Source organism: Dendrobates tinctorius, unplaced genomic scaffold (assembly GCF_039654945.1).
Source record: "Dendrobates tinctorius isolate UK_male_01 unplaced genomic scaffold, ASM3965494v1 ptg000265l, whole genome shotgun sequence".
NCBI classification, from domain to species: domain Eukaryota; kingdom Metazoa; phylum Chordata; class Amphibia; order Anura; family Dendrobatidae; genus Dendrobates; species Dendrobates tinctorius.
Genome location: NW_027361932.1, coordinates 6,315,996 through 6,339,738, shown reverse-complemented (window position 1 = coordinate 6,339,738; position 23,743 = coordinate 6,315,996). Strand labels below are relative to the sequence as shown.

The following is a 23,743-nucleotide window of genomic DNA, read 5'->3' as shown; positions in this document are numbered from 1 at the left end:
GACATGGGGAAATCCCAAAAGGGGGCGGTGACCCAAAAGGGAGTGGTAACCAAAAAAGGGGTGGAGTCCCAAAAGGGGGCGGTGACCCAAATTAGAGTGGTAACCCAAAAAGGGGTGGAGTCACAAAAGGGGGAGGTGACCCAAATTGGAGTGGTAACCCAAAAGGGGGTGGAGTCCCAAAAGGGGGCGGTGACCCAAATTGGAGTGGCAACCCAAAGCGGGGTGGTGGTCCAGAAAGGGGCCAAGTTTGAAGAAGTGACAGCACTAGGTGACTCAGTAGGTATGTCTGGAGTACCGCAGTGTATGTGCAGGTCTTTTTCAGAATGTGGAATATCCTTTCCAGGTAGTAATGATGGGCCACAGATGTGTACAGTGATGCTGCACCGGGAAGGAGCCTTTGGTCGGCTGGACTCAGAGAGTCAGGTGACTCTGACAGGAACTCCTCTCGTTTTCTCTCTGACCGAGAAAAACGTCAGGGTTCACTGTAAACACGGGGTCACGGTGAACTACGCAGTAGACACAGTAGTGTTTGAGGGGACCAAAGGTGGTGAGTGCCAAGGTAGAGGGATACCACGGGACTTAGTCTATGCCTGGGAGAGGGGCCGGGACTTTCTTTTGTTTGATGACATTTGGTCGGATGATGGAGATGCTTCGACTGTGGGGCCAGCGGACACTGAGACAGTGACGGCTCCTGACATGGACAGGTCAGAGGTAGAACTGACCAGAGGAAGAAGTACATCTGCCCAACTGACAGACCTGACGTCTCGTGATAAGACAGATGGTTGGCTGGGAGATGAGACTACTGGACTAGACACATTGGTGCTGGACGGTAACTGGAGGGTTCACTCGACTGGGGTGACTGACCCAGTGGTACCCTTTGATGATATAATTAAAGAGGTAGTGGTGAGACACGTGCTGGCCAAAAGAGAACAAGATCATGAGATACAGCTGATAAAGGAGACTGTAACAGAACATGTCGAACGGGAAAGAGTCCTAAGGCAAGCAGCTGAGCAGAGTGGATGAGCTGGAGAAGGAAGTCTCTGAGCTCAGAGGTCACCTGTCAGCATGTAAAACCATGAACAAGACCCTGTTGGAAGATATGGAGGTGCTCAGAGAGGCCCAAGAGAAGCATCAACAGGAGATTCTCAGGAGAGAGGATCAGCGTCGCTACCTGGCAGAGGAGCGAGATAAAGTTCTGCAAGAACTCAGTGGAGTAGTAAAAGGTCTTCTGCAGAAGAAGTGGATGGGTGAAGACGTACAGCGGCCGTGCCCGACTGATAGCAAGGCAGAACTGCCAAAGCCCATCTTGGAAAAGGGTCCTGAAGACTGTAAATCTCAGGAAGATGGTGAACCAAGAGCTGCACAAGACAGTCACCCGGTCTTGGCAGATACCTTGAGGGAAGTGTCCGTGGGGAACCCAGAGCCATCTGTCCAGGATGAGAGCAAGTCCATGACCTTCAAGTGCGTGATGGAGGTACCCGAAGACGTGCGAGAAGCGTGTGCCAGCGAAGGTGTGCATGAGACCTTTAAAAAGGCAGTAAAGGCCTATAGTGTGAGCTGGGCACCAGAAACAGACCAGTTGGTGATACTGGCAGAAACGGAAGACACAGAGAGAAGGGTGGCTGTCCTGAAGGAGATGCACCTACAATGTCTCCGCACGAAACAGATGCTCGTGGAGCGTAATAGGAAAGCCGCTCGACGTCTGGAGCTTGCAAGGGAAGCACAAAGTCGGCTGGGCTTTGTGGAAGACATAATTCCGGTACCCAGAAATCTGGTGGGGAAAGTCGTTGGCAGACTTGGAAAGGTGATGCAGGAGATGGTGAATCGATCCTGTGTGAAGAGAGTGAGGATCCCACCTGCTGGTGAAATCCAAGTCGTTATTGAAGATGACATGGTTCCTTTCATTGTGGTTGGTTCGGTGGAAAGCATTGGGAAGCTTCGCATGCTCCTGGAATATCGGGTAGCGTACCTGAAGGAGATTGAGCAGCTAAGACAGGATCGACTGCAGATGAATGAGCAGATAGAGAACGTCAGGTGGCGTCCACCTCCAACCCAAGGTGTAAGGACCCGAAGGGATCCTCCAAGGAATGAAAGGACAGGTAGTCGAAGGCAAGAACGTCGAGAGTCCGCAAGTGGCCGTTCTAATCGTAGTAACATAGGCACGAGACCCGGTGGTGGACATAGTGACAGAGGGTCAGACTCAGACCAGCCAGTTGGCCCAGCTGGACGTGGGACTCATGACAGTGTGAACTGGGAGAGCCGGCCGGTGAGAGAAAGGTCGGGTGACGGAGCGCACTGCAAACAGGTGGAGACTAAAGAGTGTCTGATCACACTGACGGACGTTGACGGGAAGGCCAAAGCCCAAGGCCGAGATACTGACCGCTGGGGGCGGGGGAGGCCTAACGTGAATATGAGGCAGTTTGACTACCGAAACAGACGGAGATGGTCCTGTCGACTTGTAGGGCAAGGTGACATGGGTGCCAGGTCTCAAGATACCTGGGTGATGTCATGTGTTCAACCCCACAAGTTTGAACAGAGGGGGGAGGTATGTGGTGTAGTTACCACTGTGTCGGCTAGGGGGCGCTGTGTGGGTGTCCCAGGACGGGTGTACAGGCACATTCAGTGTGGTAACAGGAGCAGGGTCCTAAATGACCATTGTGGGTCTCAAGGTGGGTGGCCTTGGGATGCAGGCTCCAGGGTGTATTGATCAGCAGAGGTACTGCTGATCTTTCTGTTACACTGTGTCAGGGAAGCCTGTGTGTCTATACAACCTTTGGTGATGTCATAGCCATGTGATCCCCTTTGGGTGTGGTTACAGGGCTATGTAATTGAGGTGTTTGGCACATGTGAGACTGTGAGGAAGTCTGGCAGAGTGTGGACAGACTTCCATGTGTCCAGGTGGGACACTACAGAGAGTGGCCTGTGTGCTAAGGAAGGAGAAGCCTTCCTGTGTCTGCGGCTGCAGATAGAGCGCTGCTCTGGACATTGCCCTGGCCTGTGTGCACAGGGCCTGAGGGAACACAGCCCAGCTAGGACTGTTTATGTGCTGTCTCTGGTTTATGGAGTAATAAACCATGTGAAATTTTAAAGGAACGTGCCTCATGATTGTCTCCCGCTGCACCTGAGCGAGTCACATCCCTACAATATATATATATATATATATATATATATATATATATATATATATATATATATATATATATATATATATATATATATATATATATATATATATATATATATAAGAGAATTGGGATCCAGCAAAAAGATGAAAGTTGAACTGAATTATAAAATCTTCTTCTTTATTTATCCATCAAATCATATAAAAAATATGTGAGGAACTGTGAGGAACTCCAAACAATTGGTAACATTCCAGCAAGGGACACATATATATATATATCTTAGTAAATTAAAATAAAAATACAATTTATGGCTTAGATATAAAAATTGGGAGGTCTTTTTACCAGGTCCCTATACACATTATATTGTAGCCTCATTTGTTTCTGTGTATGTCCTTCTACAATTTGTCTATATGATGTAATTTTTATAAAAAGATTTTTAATAATTGAATTAATAATAAAAATATTTTATTTTTATTAAACAGAGGTTTTTTTTTGCTCCTTCTTTCTTTGGTGTTTTCAATTATTGTTACAGGAGTATACCTGTTACCTATTTTGCTAGTATTGTGGCATTGGTATTTTCAATTCGTGTTTTTTTGCATTCATTGTCATGTTACGTTTGCAGAGCCCCTGATGTACCTAAACAGTGGAAACCCCCCACAAGTGACCCCATTTTGGAAACTAGACCACCCAAGGAACTAATCTAGATGTGTGGTGAGCACGTTGAACCTCCAAGTGCTTCACAGAAGTTTATAACGCAGAGCCGTGAAAATAAAAAATAATTTTTTTCACCACAAAAATAATTTTTTTACCCCCCCAATTTTTAATTTTTCCAAGGTAACAAGAGAAATTAGACCCCCAAAGTTCTTGTGCAATTTTTCCTGAGTACGCTGATACCCCATATCTGGGGGTAAACCACTGTTTGGGCACACGTCGGGGCTCGGAATGGAGGGAGCACTGTTCGACTTTTTGAATGCAAAATTGGCTGGAATAAATGGTGGCGCCATGTCGTGTTTGGAGACCCCGTGATGTGCCTAAACAGTGGAAACCCCTCAATTCTATCTCCAACCCTAACCCCAACACACCCCTAACCCTAATCACTACCCTAATCATAACCCTAACCACAACCCTAACCCCAACACACCCCTAACCCTAATCCCAACTCTAACCCTAACCACAAGCCTTACCCTAATCCCAACCCCAACCCACCCCTAACCCTAATCTTAACCCTAATTCTAACCCTAACCCTAGCCCTAACCCTATTTCTAACCGTAACCCTAATTGAAAAATACAAATATTTTATTTTTTTTATTATTTGTCCCTATGGGGGGGTGATGATTTACTTTTTTTTTTTATTTTGATCACTGTGAGAGTTTATCACAGTGATCAAAATAAAAAAAAAAAAAAAAAAAAAAAAAAAAAATGAATCTGCAGCCGGGAAATGCCTTTGGGCGCACTGCGCATGCGCCCGCCATTTTCCAAGATGGCGGCGCCCATGAACCGGGATGGCGGGACACCTAGAGGGCTTTGTAAGTATTGTGGGGGGTGAGGGGGGATCGGAAGATGGGGGGGAGCGGAGTGAAGGGGGAGGGGGCAGACTATGACAGTGGCGGTCGATCGCCGCCGTTCGGCACAGTCAGTCGGTGTGGGAGGGGGGTGTTAAATTAGTGTCTCCAGCCATGGCAGATGCTATTTCAGCATCGGCCATGGCTGGATTGTAATATTTCATCAATTTTCATTGATGAAATATTACTATCGCTCTGATTGGCTGTTGAAAGTGAAACCCGGGGGGGCCAAGCCTCCTGTCACTGCGGGTCAGGTGACCTTTCAGTGACCCCGGTCACCCGACCCGCGGGGGGGGGGGCGCCTTGAAGTTATGACACAGCATATGCGTCATGGGACGGATTGGCACCGACTTTCATGATGCATTCGCTGTGTCACAGGTCGGGAAGGGGTTAAATAATCTGCCACTGTATTTTGGGATTCTTTGAGGTGGATGGCTGTTACTGATATAACTGTCTTCTCTGCCCAGGAAAAAAATCTTTTTTGACAGATCCTGGAGTCTCCAATGCCTGGTTCCCCCTTGATGCCGCAGGAAGGACACCGCCGTCTCATTGTCCGATAGAATCTTGACGTGTTGGTTTTTCAGTCGGTCCTGATTTCTTCTTAGGGCCTCCCATGTGGCGTAAAGTTCCTTGTAGTTGGAGGAAGCGGACTGCATGTTTGCTGGCCATTCCCCTTGAAGAATTCTGCCTTCTAGATGTGTCCCCCAGCCCCAATTGCTGGCGTCTGTGGTGATTACAACACACAGGGAGGTGATCCAGGGGACACCCTTCCTCAGGTTTTCTTGCTGCATCCACCACCCCAGGGATCTTCTTACTGCTGGAGACAAGGATATCTTCCTGTCTAGGGAGGCCTGGTGACGATCTCAGGCGGCAAGTACCTCTTTTTTACGGGTTCTTCAATGGAAATGTGCCCATCGGACACAAGGGATTCCGGATGTCATGAGGCCCAGACCGCGCATTGCTTCTCTGATGAAAACGCGGCCTCTTTGAAGTTCCTTCATGGTGTCTCGTATCTTCGTCTGTTTCTCTGGTGGTAAGAAGGAAGTTCTGCTTCTGGAGTCCAGTAGTACTCACAAAATTTTTTTCCTTTTTTCTGGCACCACGTCCGATTTTTCTTTGCTTATGATCCAGCCCAGGAACTCTAGAACCCCTATTGTCTTCTCTTTGTGCCGCCGCAGTTCCTCTGTTGATCTTGCCACCAGGAGGACGTCGTCCAGATATGGAATGATGATTATTCCCTGATTTCTTAGGAATGCTACCACCTCCGCGATTAGCTTCGTAAAGACTCGAGGTCAGACCAAACGGAAGACACTGGAATTGAAAGTGGCAGGTCAGATTCTGAAGTCTTACTGCAAACCTCAGGAATCTCTGTGATGTTGGGTGAATTGGTACCTGATAGTAGGCACTTTTCAGGTCCAGGGTACACATCAGGGCATTCTAGTCTTTCAGATGGACTGTGGATCTGATTGACTCCATTCGAAATCTTTTGTACGCGACCCAGGCGTTTAAGGGTTTTAAGTTTAGAATGGTACGGGATTCTCCGGATGGTTTTTTGATGGCAATAGGGACGAATAGTGGCCCGTCAAAATTTCTGCCTGGGGAACCGGAATTATCACACCAGAGTTTGCCAGATCCGTACCGTCTACCCACATCTGGGAGTCGTCTTTTATTCTGAGGGTAGAAATGGACCTTTCGGGGGGAGGGGATGAAAATTCTATTTGGTAACCCTCTGCTATTGTTCTCCGTACCCACTGATCTTTTGTGATCCGAGACCACTGGGAAGTGAATTCTCTGAATCGACCCCCTATGTTGGTACAGTCATGTCCTTCTGGATCTAGTACATGATGCAGAAGGGGGGCTCTAGATCTTCCAGCTCTAGAGTGGGTACTACTGAAGGAACTCATCTGAGAGCTCCCCTGGTATCTATAGTACTGCTGTCTTCTATATCTACTGGGTCTACGAAAGGGCTGGTCCCTAGGTTTCTTTTCCTCTGGAACCCCTTTTTTATATCGGATGCCTTTTCTAATATGTCGTCTAATACTGGGCCAAAAACTTTTAACCCAGAGAAGGGAAGGGCACAGAGCTTGTTTTTAGAGGCTCCGTCCCCCGTCCAGGACTTTAACCAGATGGCTCTGCGAGCCAAATTTGACAAAGAGCCATTCCGGGCAGAAAATCTCACGGATTCCGCCGATGCATCGGCTAGGAATGCTGTGGCTAACTTCATAATCGGGAGTGAATCTATAATTTCCTCCCTTGGGGTTTTATTAGTCAAGTGTTCCTCTAACTGCCTCAACCATAAAAACATAGATCTTGCTACCGAAGTAGCTGCTATATTTGTTTTAATTAAGGCTGCTGACGTTTCCCAGGCCCGCCTTAGTAGGTTATCCGCCTTCCTATCCATGGGGTCCTACAGGCTAGAGGAGTCCTCGAAGGGGATAGCGGTTTTCTTGGCCACTTTTGCCACAGGGACATCAATCTTGGGAACTTCATCCCACACTTTAAGTCCCGGGGCCGGGACCTCACAAGACGCTTTTCCGCTTCTTCCCATACCTCCAGGACCATAGCTCGCACATGGTCGTTCACTGGGAATACTAATTTCCTCTGCTCCCTAAGGCCCCCGAACATGATGTCCTGTCTGGACTGAGGTTTCTGGACCTCCTCAATCTGCACTGTGTCTCTGACCGCCTGTATCAGATTGTCCGTATTGTCCGAGGAAAAGAGGTATCTTTTCCCATACTCTGGTTCATTAGCGCACACCTCGCCTTCTTCCTGATCCGACTCCGAGGAGTAGGAATCTTCCTCTGAGCTAAGCACCATCTCCTGTCTGGTCCGCTTGGCACTGGGACCTGGACTGGCTGGTTGTGGCTGGGAAAAGGTGGCCATGGAAGCCTGGAACTCCTCTCGAATCAGCGATCTCATCTCCGATAGGAGGGACGGCTGTTCGGCCTTCATTACTTTTGCCGTACAGGTGTCGTACAACAACTTCCTGTGCTTGCTGGGGAGCTTAACCCTGCATACAGGACACTTATTGGGTTTCCCTGGGTCTTTTTCCGTCTGCTTGGTCGTGGGCGCTGTTGGTTGTGCCTTTTCCTGCATAGTGCAAGAGAGGGACAGTCAGGCTCTGGTCTGGGCAGTCAGGGTCTCGGTCGGTTTGCGCTGAGCGCACTTACCCCGTCCAGGTCGACTCTGCCCTGGTTCTCCATTCCCTGCTGTGAGCCTCTGCGAGGTCAGGAAGGCTGCTGCTGCCTGTCTCGCTGTTACCGCGTTCTGCTCCTTCAGAGCGCCCGCCGCCGGCCTGTGTTTCCGACGCTCTGACATCATCGGAAGTGCACCGCGGTCTCCCTCCCCGCAACTTCCGGTCTCCGTGCTGCTGCCGGCGTTGGAGCAGAGAGCCTCCGCTGCGGGAGGAAGCAGCTCTACTTAGGGGGCTCGTCCCTCCCCTGGTCTCTGCGTCTGAGGGACTCCCACCCAGGAGGGTTTCCGCGCTGGGGCCGCTTCGCAGGACGAAGGTTTGGCTGGGCCGCCCGATCCCCCTGGACCCCTCCGGTAAGATGAATCCTCTTGTGCGTCCCTCCGTGCAGGAATAGGAAGAAACACTGAGGGAATGTGGGTGGAGACTGTTTTTAACCGCTTGTGTGCTCTTCCTGTCCCTGCAAGGAGGCGAAGGACGTCCTCCCTGGTGCTGTCAGGAGGGACGTCCTGGAAAATAATCTTAATAATCTTTATTTGTATATAGCGCTAACATATTCCGCAGCGCTTTACAGTTTTGCACACATCATCATCACTGTCCCCGATGGGGCCCAAAATCTAAATTCACTATCAGTTGGTCTTTGGAATGTGGGAGGAAACCAGAGAACCCGGAGAAAACCCATGAAAACATGAGGAGAACATACAAACTCCTAGCAGATGTTGTCCTTGGTGGTATTTGAACCCAGGACTCCAGCGCTGTAAAGCCCCCTTCACACACAGCGATCTCGCTAGCGAGATCACTACTGAGTCACAAGTTTTGTGACGCAAAAGCGATCTCACCAGCAAGATCGCTGTGTGTGACAGGTATCAGCGACCGGCCCCCCTGCCGGGTATCGCTGATCGTGCTCGAATGCCCTGGACTTTTTTTGGATCGTTGGTCTCCCGCTGGCCAGCACGCATCGCTGCATGTGGCAGGCAGGAGAGCAGCGATCAGTGAGCTCCCAGCTCATATCCAAGGTAAACAGCGGGCTTCTAAGCGCCACGCGGCGCTTAGAAACCCGCAGTGTACCTTAGTTACCAGCGCGCTGGTGCAGGGAGCTGGTAACCAAGGTAAACAGCGGGTTTCTAAGTGCCGCACGGCACTTAGAAACCCGATGTTTACCTTGGTTACCAGCTCCCTGCACCAGCGCGCTGGTATCTAAGGTACACAGCGATGCGAGCGCTCGTCGTCGCTGGTGCTGATCACTGGTGAAGCTTCCTGTTTGGCAGCTCACCAGCGATCATGTAGCGACACACCAGCGATCCTGACAAGTTCATATCGTTGTCAGGATCGCTGGTGAGTCGCTATGTGCGACGGAGCCTTAAGGCTGCAGTGCTAACCACCGTGCTGCCCATGATATAGCACCCTTCACAGTTTTCAAGGCCCTATTAAGAGCTTAACCATATCAAAATAAATTTATCAAAACTGTAGGTTCAGTCCCGCTGACTATAGTCCTTTATCTGCTGAACTGGCACTGTTTGTTTTATCATGATCATAAATGTTGACTGGCAGTTTGTAGTCTTTTGCTAAGTGAATAGTAGAAACCAGCTGAGGCAAACTAATATCGAACGGAATAGAAACTATAAATGTAGACAATGTATGTATTAGAAATAACCCACCTTTGACCTTCCTCCACAAAATAAAGTGAGGTGACCCCGCTATCTTTTCCTGGTCCATCTGTGAAAAACTTTGCTAAAGAAGATTTTAGCTCTGTCAGATCTTCCTTGCTCAGTTTCTACAGAGAAATCATTATTTATAAATATATTTAAAAAAAAAACAAAAAACACACAAAATACACAATGTAACAACACAAAAACCCATAAACATACAATGTATCAGTACAAAAAATCCACAAACATAAACTATACAATGTACCAGCATACTGAGAAAAGATTATGTACCTGTGGATGAAAATACACTATTGCCATAACGTGACCCTTTCTGGTGCTCCTGACAGTGAGCTGCTTCCAGTGGCCTCCGTACGACTCTGGGCTGTAGACTACATACGGTGAAGCCCTGCAGAGATCAGATCACAGCTTCATTAAGAGCTATCATATATGTGCACCTATATAATTAAAAAAATGAGGCTATACCTTACAATGGAAACATTTTTGCATCTGGTGGAATTGGTAGTGATCAGCTCTGGAGAGAAAACAATTCTTTTCTGTATGGCTATAGATACCAGACTGATCAATAAAGTGCACATTTGTCAGTGAGAGCACAAAATGACTGTTCAAACCAAGCCCAGCTCCTTGTAGAAGACTTATCCCTAATAATATTACACTTTTAGTGCCGCCCAAATCTGTTGCTGCATTTGCCAGAAATAGTCATTTATTCAAAATATGCTAATGAGGAGCACCCTTGGTGTGGCCGAGCAGTTCAGTGCACCTTACCACCCCTACTTGTTTTTCATTTTTCTCTGCCCTTCTCTGGTTTATGTACCTCATTAGCACAGTCTAAAGATTTCTGACAAACGCATCAATGGATCTGGACACTAAAGGAACAATTTTTATTAAGGCTATGTCTCCTACAAGGTGCTGTGCTTGGTTTGGACAGTAATTTTTTGCTTATAAACTCCATTTTAACATGAATGATGGTGAGGAAATCACATTAGTGACTTCCCTTCAGAGGACTTTATCAATATAAAAGTATTCATGCTACCTAATATAGTCCTGAAAAGCCTTGGCGACCTTCTTTGTGATACTAGGAATGTGAACAGTATCAAAGGGTTCCACTACTGCACAGGTTCCGCCTTTGTACTTTCCCAGTCGAAATCCTACAGTCTTGTCTTCATTACTGGCACCAGCGCCAATCAGAAACTCACACTTGTTCCTATACTCTGTCTGAGAGAAACACAATTCAGTCTATGAACCGGACAACAAAATACTACATAAATACATGCAGCAGAGCAGAATTTCAAGTCTGTGGATGTACTGCGGATGCAACAAATGAAAGTAAAATAGAGTTTGGTTATTTTATTACTGTGACATTTTCCAATTCAGCAGTTTTATCTGGAAACAATTTTGCAGTTTTTGAAGTGCAGTTTATTGAGCCAAAGCCAGAAAATGACTTAGCGGGAACGAGTGTCACTTACCTGTCCTAGCCCCAATGCCGATCCGCACATCCCTCCTCTTTTGAACACTATGCATTATCAGGGGAACCCAGTAGGAACCCCTGACGTCATCTGTCTAGGCTTCTTAGCTGAGTATTGCACTAATAACACACACTACTTTCATGTGCATTCCTGGAGCTACCTACACAGTTCTACATCTAATTATAAGTGTCCCACTTGATAAATTCCTCTAAGCCATTTCTGGGTGCTGTCCGCACATTGGGCTCTACTACTCCAAAGTACATGACAGCCAACTCAGCTCTACTGTTACCGAGAGCTGTCCCCATAGTCGGCTCAGCTACTCCAAGGTTCTGGCTGTATCCCCTGCTCTACTGATCATCTTACGTAGAGCATTTCCAGTTCCACTGATCCTTGTCCCATCAAGCATATCCAACTCTTCTGTCAATAGACAAATCTCACCCAGTTTATGGAAGAAACTAGAGCATGCTGCAATTTTTTTTCACATGCAGATTTGGTCAGAGAAAAAAAACAAACAAACCAAAAACGCTCATCTACACTGTCCCATTGAAAATATGGTTACATGAACAAGCCCTTATGGTTACAGTTTTTTGTTGTTGTTTTTTTTTTTTGTTTTTACACTTTTCGAAGCAGTCTCTATTTTTATATACTATATATTCATAAGGAACTATAGTATTTCCTTTTTTTTTTTATATCAACTGAGATTTAGAAGGCAGTCCCTTCCCCATCTGGCCCATAGAGAGTCCTTCTCAAGATAAAACCCTATCAAGATCAGACCTTAGTTCTTCATCTAAGATTCCAAATAAACATACCTGGTGTAATCTAGAGACCTCCACCACTTTTAATACAATTTTTACAACTTCCAACCAAAATCTTTAAATCTCAGAACAATCCCTTCTAAGATGGCAGAAATCAGCATGGGGAGTATGACACCTATGACAGCAACCGTGTGGCCCTCTGTCCATCCTATATAGCCTGAAAGGAGTTACGTAGCTCTTGTACATGTATATAGCTGAATCACTATTTGCAGCTGGGGAAACTACTTTCTGGCAACTTTAGATGCAGTTTTTAGAAGAAAAACCAGGAGTGGATTTAAAAAGGAAGGAAAAGTATGAACGGAAAGGAAGTCTGATATTTCACCCTTTTTTACTCACTCTTGTGTGTGGCTCAGAAAATGACACATGAGATTAAATCCTAACACCCTAAACAAATATTTGTGACAAAGAGAAAGAGACATTAGTTACTTACCATCAAATTGGCTCCCCTTATTATTCAATTTAGGTGTTTTTGTGTTTTTTTAAATCTACAATACGGTTCCAGTGTTTTGGGTTTCTTTATTTGGTGAACATTTTTATAGTCTTTTATGGTTGCTCAGAGGGTAGAGAGCATAAAAATTAGCATCAAGTTAAAATGCTCACATCACTAAAATCACTTGGTGGATTTTTATTTATAAAAAAAAAAAAAAAAAAAAAAAAAAAAAGGTTTACTATGGGGAACAGTGGGAGTAAAATAAGACCATAAACAAGCCACTTCTGATGTGGTGACAAGTCTTCTTACACGATATAGCAGACTTTAAGCAAACTGAATTTTCCCTGTGCTCTGTAACTTTAGATGCTGCTTTTCATGATGGAAAAAAAAGGTTTGGGCCATGGTTTACCTCCTGATTAGCCTTGCCGGAAATATCAGATGTCTCTATGCATCAATAAAGAAAAAATATGCGACTATTCAGCCACACATCTAAGGAGTGTTTCTAGGTAATGAACTTTATTACATGGGACTTTTATTAAATATTCCTCCATGCTTTACAGAAAATGTCCCCGTAGGGGGCTCACAATCTACATTCACTATCAGTATGCAAAACCTAGAAAACACAAAATGAGAAAAACCCTGCTGTAATTAAATAAATAAAAAGCAAAAGTGCATTTAAGTAATACTGTATTTGATCAAATATAGCATAAAAGCCATCCCACCGTCGACAAGGTGACTCTGATCGGGGCGGTCCTACACTGGCTAATATTAAAAACCTTATCATGTGTCAAAGTTGACGTTAGTGTGTGAATAAGGGCAGACAAAAGGACCGGGTCCCAACCAGTGGACACCAGTCATGGGAAGCCTTTAAATACAATTTCCAGCTCAGGAGAGGGAGACCACACCCCAGCTTGCACAGAATGAGGCACTGAAATTTCATCTCCCGAGATCTTGGTGCAGAGACCTCCATCTGCGCATGCGCTGCCCCCAGCGGCCATTTTCCCGGCGCCCACCGCACAGGAAACCATGGAACTGCCGGGGCTCTGGCCTTTCACATAATGTCGGCAGATCCCAGCCTGTGGCCTGCAGCAACTACACTAGCCGTGTTTTTGCGGCCCCAATGGATTTCTATGGGGCCACAAAAATTAGTAGGAGGGCCGTGCTCTGTATGGCCGTGAGGGACGTATTTGCGGGCATGAAAAAATATCGAGCTTGCTCGATATTTTTCACGGCTCACGGACACGGCCACAATACATTTCAATGGAACCGCAAAAACAACGTTAGCTTGTTTTTGCGGTACACCGTATTTGCGGATCGCCGTTTTTTCCCTGCTATTTGTTATAACAGGATAAAACGGCGATCTGAGAAGTTTTTTGCGGCCCGGGCAGCAAAAAACATGGCAAGTGTAAAACCAGCCTAAGACGCACCCCCATTTTCCTCCAAAAAAGTGCGTATTATAATCTGAAAAATACAGATATATCTATGCAAAGAAAAATCATCTGAAGTGGTCTGAGCTTAGAAAAATAAAGAAATTATACCTGAACTGGGGATGACCTTACACCTTCCAAGGGACAGCAGACTTTATTATATTTCTGTTTCTGTACAAACAACCATGGTAATAGAGCCTTGTTATTGTTTCCAATTTCCCTGGTGAGAAAAAATAAAATAAAATTAGTAGTTGAACAAAACAAATTTATAAAATGTAATAATTCATGTAACTTACATGACAATAAACATGAGCCTTCATATATATTTCTCAGCTCCTAAGCTCGATTTGGTCTTATTAAATGGTTGCAGTTTCTAGGTGGGGTCTATATATTGAAAAAAACCCAAAAGTGACATTTTATTATGCCATTAACCGTGTGGTATAAATGAACTAAAAAAATGAAAAACGAATTTTTAATCAAAAATAGTTTTTCCATCGCCATATTCTAAGAGCTCTAACTTTTTTTTTTCTTCAGCCGACAGTTGTGTGGTGGCTTTTTTTTGTGGGATGAGTTGAAGTACAAACTGGTAGAATTTTGTGGTGCAAACTATTTTATCAATTTTTCAGATGCGGAATAGATTTTTTTTTTTCTTATTTCACTCTGGAGTAAAAGTAATAAGATAGCCTTTTTTCTTTTTGTCAGTACACTTACAATACCAGATTTATGAAGTTTTTTATGCATTGCTAAGTTTGCGAGTAAAATATATATTTTTTACAGTGTTCACCGTACGGTATAAATATGATAATTTTATCCTCTGGCTCGTTCCAGATACAATAACTATTACGGTGTGTGGATTTTTTTTTTAGTTGTGAAACATTTTACCTCATTTTAATTTAAAGGAAATCTGTTACCATGTTTTTGCTACCTCAACAGAGAGCAGCATAATGTAGGAAAAGAGACCTTGACTCCGGTGATATATCACTTTGTGCACTAGGTGCAGCAGTTGTGACAAAATCAGATTATTCTCTGCTTTAGATGTAGCAGAGCTCATAAAGCTAAACCCGCCCATTCCACTGATTGTCGTATATAATGTACATAAAAATCTGCTAGAGAGCTGCTAATCAGTGCTGGGGGCATGGCTGGACCCCGATGCATGTGGGCAGCTAGTCTGGCAGTGATACTCTCCTGCTGATAAAGCACTAATTGTATTGGAACAGCACAAAGCCCAATAAATGAAACATTGCTGAGATCAGTGCCACTATCTCATGCTGCCCTTACATTACATAGCAAAAACCTGCTGACAGATTCCTTTTAGGCTATGTGTACAAGCTGCGGACTATGCTGCGGATCCACAGCGTTTCTGACCCTGCGGGTCCGCTGCAGTTTCTGCTGCGTTGTACAGTACCATTGTTTTCAATGGTGAAACCAAAAACGCTGTGCACGTGCTGCGGATTTTTCCGCGTGGATTTCCTGTGGGTTACAATCCGCAGCATATCAATTCTTTGTGCGGAATCCGCTGCGGTTTCACACCTTATTCAAACCGCAGGACTTTTGACCTGCGGTTTTACCTGCGTTATTTTACAAACCCGCGGGGACAAATTCGCAACTCTCAAAAGTACGTGTGCACATAGCCTTAACATTTTTTTTGCATTCTAACTTAGGCCCACTATGTGACTTGAATAGTTTCGAGCTGTTATCACTAAATGGAAAAACAATGGAGGCCACGACAGCAGGTCCAGCACTGTCAGCTACAATATACAGCTACACCCAGTGAATTTTTTCCCACTAATAGGTGCTATTCAATTAATCCCTAGCATCGAACAAAAGCAGAGTTGAGTATTTAGGCCCTTTAATGACCGCAGTAAAAAGGCATATTGGCAGTTAAGAGGTTAATAGATAAATACTATAAGAAATGTAAGTGTAAGTATGAATTCAGACGTCAGACATTCAGACCCGAGCTTAGGTTCATAGATATATATATATAAAGAAGTCATGCTTGAGTCAGTAGATCTGTGGCCAGTCCATGCACTGTGGTCCAATCTCCAACTGATTTGCATGGACGTCTAAACGCGCCCTAACACTGCAACCATCAATGGCAGAGATCCGGAGGTGTATGCCCTTACATGTGTTTTTGGAAAAATCATCACCACCAGGTAGAAGTATAAAGTCTTTTCTTTAGTATCTGCTTCTGGCTGTGGCTCAAAAATTGAATTAAACGCTTTCATAAATACTGCAGTGCTTTTCAGAAAAACCCGATGGGTGAAATGACCATAACAATAAATATATATGATACATGCATTGCTGATATTTCATTACAGTCACTAAACAAAGCCCTTATTTAATAAGTAGTTCATGACAGTTTTTTTGGTATAAACTGTAAAAAGTAAAAAATAAAATAAAAAAGAGACAAACTGTTATACATCTGATCTAAAATGTGTAACTGTTCGCTCTGCCCATCACGTAGTCTTGATGAAGGTCTAACATTTATCAAACATCTGAATTTAAAAAGGAAGACTGATAATGGAGCAAATCTACACCTACTGATAGCAGGAAAAGATTTGACTTTCTGATTTTGAAATGTGGCAAATGTATTAAGAAACTTGTGCCTATTATTAAGTTGGTGCAAATAACAGCAACCATCTCCCTTCTTAAAGGGGTATTCTGGTTTCAAAATGTTGTCCCCGAGAGCCAGGTGGTGCACTTCCAGATCAGTGAGGGGCCCTCGTTGAGGCCCACCACCGATCACTAGGTACCCCTTTTATGGCTGAAAAAGGACACAACAGTCTTAGTAAGTGTGGGCCGCTGTTCTCAACTAGCTATAATAGTTCTAGACTGACATTGTTCTAATACAGATTAACCAGTTTAGGTAAGAGATATGGAAATAATTACTTAGTGAGCCTCTGCAGCACATGTTCACATTCTTGCTCCTTCATTTTCAGCTGCTCTTCATATGGAATCTGCCACAGAGGAGTCACCACATCTGCTATCTGCTTGCTGAGGGACTCCTCTGGAGTGTTGTCCTCTGCAGCCTTCCTCTTGCTATGTGACTGCTCCTTTTCATCATCATCTTGTTTCCTCTTCTTCATTATAGGATCAGCTTTGGGTTTTGCCAGCCGGACAGTCAATAATCGGTTTTTCCACATTACACCATGTATTACTTTCATGGCTTTGTTTCTTTCCTCCTCACTTTTAAAGGTTACGAATGCAAAGGTTTGTCTCTGCATGAGTTTTATTTTGTGAGGATTTAATCCATACTTGGCAAGGAATTTCTTAATGTCATTGAAGCCAATGTATTTTGGCAAGTTTTGGATCTCCACTTTGAAAATTTCAGATGTGAAAAGATCATCCTTAATGTATCTATACATTCCAGCATTGCTGGTTTCCTCTGAATCATCACACATCTTGGCTGCAGTTTCACTTACTGCTGCATCATCTTCCATGAGAACCGGGCTGGCTTCAGTTTTTGCAGCACCTTCCTTACCAGCATCACTATGTATTATTGTCTCATCTTTGTCCAGTTTACTGGCATCTTGTATTTTGCCTTCATTCAGAGTTTGGAGTTCAGCGGCACCTATCCGTGTCTCATCATTGAAGTGGCCGGCCTGACCACTCAAGTCTTCCATGTTAAATTTGGTCCTAGAAAGAAAAACATTTAGAAGATCATTTTACTGAAAAATTGTATTAAATAAAATGCCATTTCTATTGTTAGGAATTCCCCAGAAGCATATTGAAAGGACCGTTAAAGGGAATGCGCCACAATTTTTTACATTTTTAAACAACTTTTTTTTTTGTTTTTAAATGTTTGGACTTAATATTAAAAAGTGTATTTATTAAAGTATTAAATGGTTTAATGTTTTTATATATTGTATTTGCCCAGGACAAAGGAGACAGACTATCTCCTATACTATGGCCGCATCAGCAGTGAGCGGGGCGCGCACCGTTTCTCTTCGAAGGTAACACACACAAATGTGTGAATCTAGCCTAAAGGTAATGACATGGATGAATTTGGAAAGTAACAAATGTTCGTCGGTAATCATAACAAGGAACAATATTTTTAGATGACGGATGACATATTGCCATCTCCTGGAACTAGGTCAGACAGGTTTTAAATTTTCATCCGATTGTTGTCAGATGTAACATGCAGAGGAAAATCATTCATCTTTAGCCCTTTATCACGGAGCATTTATGGCCAGTTTGAAAGACTAATATGTATGCCTTCAGCATTCACGCGAAAATAGTTCAACCAACCAACACTGCTACATAATGTGAATGGCCGCATTCACACATAATTTGATCAATTAAAAGGCTTTTCTAAGATAGCTCATCATTCTCTGATTGAGGAGGTGTTGGGTAACAGACTCCGACCAATCAGCTGTATCTAAACAGTACACAAAGCTGGAACACAGTGTGCCGTGGGTGTCGGTGTAATGGCCACTCTCAGGTACTGCAGCTCAACTCATATTGGAGGAGAATGGGAGGTGATCTGCAGTAACAGGGAATGACCACTACACAGTCAACAGAGGTGTGACGTTTGGCTTCATCAACTGGTTCCATTCAACTTCCTCCTGATCAGAAAATAGCTGATCTGTGAGGTTCTGGGTGTTGGATTACGGTATTGAGGAACTATCCTAAGAATAGGAGGTCATTACTGGATGCAGTCAGACGGCCAGAGGAATTGAACCGAGATGGGCATGCAGTGCACAGATTGGCCGACAGCTCTCAAGATCCGAGAGTGACAGCTACATAGAAATACATGAAGTTGTAATTCGGGAGTCGGGAGAGCCGCCAGTCAGTCTATGTACTGTGTTCCAATCTCCATCAGATTTATACGGCCATCTGACTGCCCCCTTATAGTAAGCATAGAAAGCCAACTTAATACAGAGCATAAAACTGTGTAGGAAAACCATTTTTTAAAGGGGTTGTTTAACATTGAGGACAATTTTTTTTCCTTACTTAAATAAATGTAATTGGGGCTATAAATCATTTTTGCAATTGGACTTCGTTAAAAATGTTGCACTGTTTGCCTTCTATAGCCGCTGTATTACACTGCCTATTACTGGCTGCAGAATGAGTTATAGAGTTAGAAACAGTAACTTTATTTTATCAGATGTGTTGAGGACATGATTTTGTGGCAATTACTATTATAGAGGTATGACGGGTTCTCCTTCTGCTCTTGTTAGTGCAGCTTTCCTCACAGAATGCACAGTTCTCCAGTACATAAAATGGCTGCTGATGGAGGAGAATGTGACCAAACCTGTCCTTTAGCCTCCTCCAACAAAAAAGCAGTTTTCTCATTTAAGGTTTTACATTGGACAAGACTGATAGACAGGACTGGTCACATGTTCCTCCACCAGCAGCCATTGCAAGGACTGGAGAGCTGTGCAGTCTGTGAGGAAAGCTGTACTAACAAGAGCAGAAGGAGAACCCGTCATTCCTGTAGAATAGTAAGTGTCACAAAATCATGTTCCCAACACGTCTGCTAAAATAAAGATAATATGGTCGACCCCATTATTGCACTCTGCAGCCAATAATAGACAGTAATACAGCGGCTATAGGAAGCAAATGGTGCAAAGATTTTAATGCAACCCAATTGCAAAAATTATTTAGCCCCAATTGCATGCATTTAAGTAGAAAAGGAAAATGTCCACAAAAGGTAGACTACCCCTTTAACCAATCCAATTAAAGATGTATTCCCATCAGGGCTGTGGAGTCAGTAAGCCAAACCTGCGACTCCGACTCCTCAATTTCCCTTACACCGACTCAGACTCCCACATATATTGCTTATATTTAAGTGAAAAAATTATTGTAGTACAATGTGAACATCAGACATTTAATCATTTTTGTGATACAATAATCAAGATATTTAGATAGAACATAATATATATTTATTGGAATACGACTTTAGAACACAAAAAACTGTAATAAATTGTAAATATGTAATACACTATGTAATATCGATTACATATATACAGTACAGACCAAAAGTTTGGACACACCTCATTCAAAGAGTTTTCTTTATTTTCATGACTATGAAAATTGTAGATTCACTCTGAAGACATCAAAACTATGAATTAACACATGTGGAATTATATAATTAACAAAAAAGTGTGAAACAACTGAAAATACTATATGTCTTATATTCTAGGTTCTTCAAAGTAGCCACCTTTTGCTTTGATTACTGCTTTGCACACTCTTGGCACTCTTTTCAGTTGTTTCACACTTTTTTGTTAATCATATAATTCCACATGTGTAAATTCATAGTTTTGATGCTTCCATAGTGAATCTACAATTTTCATATGAAAATAAAGAAAGCTCTTTGAACGAGAAGGTGTGTCCAAACTTTTGGCCTGTACTGTGTAAATATATATATATATATATATATATATATATATATATATATATATATATATATATATATATATATATATATATATATATATACATACACACACATATACTAGATGGTGGCCCGATTCTATCGCATCGGGTATTCTAGAGCAGGGGTCCCCAACCGCCGGTCCGCGGCCCAGCACCGGGCCGCTGCAGTGCCCTTGCCGGTCCGCGGACACAAGGGGAGCCAGGGGCGGTCAGTGGCGTAGCGGGGGCTGGGGCGGCGTGTGTAGCGGCGGCAGGGAGCGATCCAAGCAGCTCCGCTGCCTGCAAGAGGGAATAGCAGGAGCGGAGCTGCAAGGACCCGTCCACTGCGTCCAGCTTCCTGCCCGCCGCCCGCGCTTCCTGTCTCTGACACAGAGAGGAGCGCGGCCGCTGCTGTGTCAGAGCGAGGAAGCGCGGGCGGCGGGCAGGTGAGAGGAGAGGTGGTGTGTGTGTGTGTGTATGTATAATATGTATGTGTGCGTATGTGTGTGTGTATGTATATGTATGTGTGTATGTATGTATGTATGTATGTGTGTGTGATGTACAGTATGTGTGTGTGTGTGTGTGTGTGTGTGTGTGTGTGTGTGTGTGTATTGGTCTGTGGTTGTGTAGCCTGGCCCTGGAGGAGATGGGGACATGAGGAGAAGGCCATGAGGGCAGTGATGGGGTGAAGGCAATGATGGGGAGAGGGGAGTGATGGGGTGAAGGCAATGATGGGGAGAGGGGAGTGATGGGCTGAAGGCAATGATGGGGAGAAGGGGGTGAAGGCAATGATGGGGAGAAGGGAGTGATGGGGTGAAGGCAATGATGGGGAGAAGGGAGTGATGGGGTGAAGGTAATGATGGGGAGAGGGGAGTGATGGGGAGAAGGGAGTGATGGGGAGAAGGGAGTGATGGGGAGAAGGGAGTGATGGGGAGAGGGGAGTGATGGGCTGAAGGCAATGATGGGGAGAAGGGAGTGATGGGGTGAAGGCAATGATGGGGAGAGGGGAGTGATGGGGTGAAGGCAATGATGGGGAGAAGGGAGTGATGGGGTGAAGGCAATGATGGGGAGAGGGGAGTGATGGGGTAAAGGCAATGATGGGGAGAAGGGAGTGATGGGGTGAAGGCAATGATGGGGAGAAGGGAGTGATGGGGTGAAGGCAATGATGGGGTGAAGGCAATGATGGGGAGAGGGGAGTGATGGGGTGAAGGCAATGATGGGGAGAGGGGAGTGATGGGGTGAAGGCAATGATGGGGAGAAGGGGGTGATGGAGCACTTATTCAAAACCTATGGTGAGTTGAGTCACATTATAAATGTTATTTAATTCTAAGTATGCACTGCTACACTACAACCGTGTCCATAGCCCCGCCCCTTATGACCAAAGCCCCGCCCCTGCCACACCTCCATCCCCGCCCTGCCGGGCCATGGAAGAATGGTCTTGCTTGAAACCGGTCCCTGGTGCAAAAAAGGTTGGGGACCACTGTTCTAGAGTCACTGTTAAAATAAAAAATAGTTATATACTCACCTTCCGACGGCCCCCGGACTCTTTCTCTCCTCTCCATGCCCCCGGCATCTTCCGGTCCCATTAATGCTTTGCACGAAACACCACTGATGACGTCGCACTCACGTGAGAGTGACGTCATCTCCGGCCCTTCTCGCTAAGCATTACTGGGAACGGAAGATGCCGGGAGCGTGGTGAGATGCGGGACAGAGTCCTGGGGCCGTCGGAAGGTGAGTATATAAATATTTTTTTACTTTAACAGAGACTCTAGAATACCCGATGCGACAGAATTGGGTCACCATCTAGTGTATTATACTCCTGTTACACCCGGAGCTGCTGTCACTGTTCTGCTGTTACCTAATGTATTGTACTCCAGTTACAGCCAGAGCTGCAGTCACTGTTCTGCTGTTACCTAATGTATTGTACTCCAGTTACTCCCAGAGCTGCAGTCACTGTTCTGCTGTTACCTAATGTATTGTACTCCAGTTACTCCCAGAGCTGCAGTCACTGTTCAGATCTTACCAAATGTATTGTACTCTAGTTACACCCAGAGCTGCAGTCACTGTTCTGCTCTTACTTAATGTATTGTACGCAAGTTACACCCAGAGCTGCAGTCACTGTTCTGCTGTTACCTAATGTATTGTACTCCAGTTACACCCAGAGCTGCTGTCACTGTTCTGCTGTTATCTAATGTATTGTACTCCAGTTACTCCCAGAGCTGCAGTCACTGTTCTGCTTTTACCTAATGTATTGTAGTCCAGTTACACCCAGAGCTGCAGTCACCGTTCTGCTCTTACCTAATCTATTATACTCCTGTTACAGCCAGAGCTGCAGTCACTGTTCAGATCTTACCTAATGTATTGTACTCCAGTTACACCCAGAGCTGCAGTCACTTTTCTGCCGTTACCTAATGTATTGTACGCAAGTTACACCCAGAGCTGCAGTCACTGTTCTGCTGTTACCTAATGTGTTGTACTCCAGAATATGTAAAGGACTGTGCCTGTGTAATGAGCGACGCAGCAGTGATGCCTTTAATGGCTGTAATGTGCCTTTACAATAAGCAATGCAGCCGTGTCCATTACAGACAGACAGAATTAGACAATTATATAGTAGATATATATATCACTATGACTTATCTCAACTAAGACAAAGCCTAGATCCTCAGGATACATTCACACCATGGGAGTAGCCAGGATCAAACCTAGGAGGGGGCAGAACCTCATACTGTTCCGCAGAACATCATACTGCACACCTCAGCTGCTGCAGAACCTCATACTGCACACCCCTACACTTGAAAATAAAGCCTGCACCTTAAGAAGATGTGGTGATGAATGCAGTCTAATTATTCCAACTATCAGTTGATGTGTTACTGAAGACGAGCAATGCCTGTCCTGGGCGTCCTTTTGGGCAGCTATAATGGTTTACCTGACTGGTGCTAAAAAATAAAAAAAAAGGAGTCTGGGTGCTACCCGGCTTTCATTCTTTTTGGTACAGATAAGATATGGATAGACAGATATGGATAAATGGATAGATAGAGCAGATTTCTAATCTGCTTTTGCTATTGAAAACATTATCTATGAGCTCAAAAACCTTTCAGATGATGCGTTTTTTTAAAAAGCTGATCTGCTTTTGCAGCTGAAAAACGTATCCTCAAAAAACGCAGCAAAAACTCCACCAAAACGAGCAACGACTCCGACTCCACAGCCCTGATTCCCATCACATACATTTACATCATCCACAGGATATTCCATAAATGTGTAGTAGATGTGGATTCCACCAATAGGAACTGCATCATAAGAAGAAGGCTCAGACAAGTGCTGATGTCAGTGGAGACCACTAATAATAACAACATGTGGTCTCCACTCCAATTCTCAGGATAAATATGAAACTTACATCCTGGGAATATTCCATAAATGTACAAGATGGTCATGCCTAATGAAAATAAACTAGGCCAAGCTGGCCAATTTTCCTGCCCATCTAAAATATATGAGGCCTCCTGACTCCCTGGACAGGTGATGTCAACTAAGAATAGGACTAGGTGCACTGAATTTCAAGATCTGATCCATTTTCTTCCCAGTAGACAAACCCACTGGCGGACACAGACAGAAGAGGGTCCCTGTGCAAGAACAGAAAATGGACTCTTAGAAGTACAATAGCTCATAATAATGCACAATTACACCTGTTTTGGAAGTGGAAATAGGCCCTT

The 23,743-nt window shown here is 44.5% G+C and overlaps 1 protein-coding gene across 3 annotated transcripts in view; it reads right to left on the bottom strand.

The window, feature by feature from the left end:
* The window catches only part of TRMT2A (tRNA methyltransferase 2 homolog A), a 54,733-nt gene that overhangs the window by 28,438 nt on the left and 2,552 nt on the right, over positions 1-23,743 (bottom strand). For all 3 annotated transcript variants that reach the window (XM_073559045.1, XM_073559043.1, XM_073559044.1), the window contains exons 2-6: positions 16,569-17,315; positions 13,791-13,899; positions 10,575-10,756; positions 9,815-9,929; positions 9,533-9,648 (exon numbers count right to left, since the gene is read on the bottom strand). In XM_073559045.1, coding sequence (XP_073415146.1) covers positions 9,533-9,648; positions 9,815-9,929; positions 10,575-10,756; positions 13,791-13,899; positions 16,569-17,302 — 1,256 coding nt within the window. In that variant the 5' untranslated portion in view covers positions 17,303-17,315. The remainder of the gene's footprint in view (positions 1-9,532; positions 9,649-9,814; positions 9,930-10,574; positions 10,757-13,790; positions 13,900-16,568; positions 17,316-23,743) is intronic.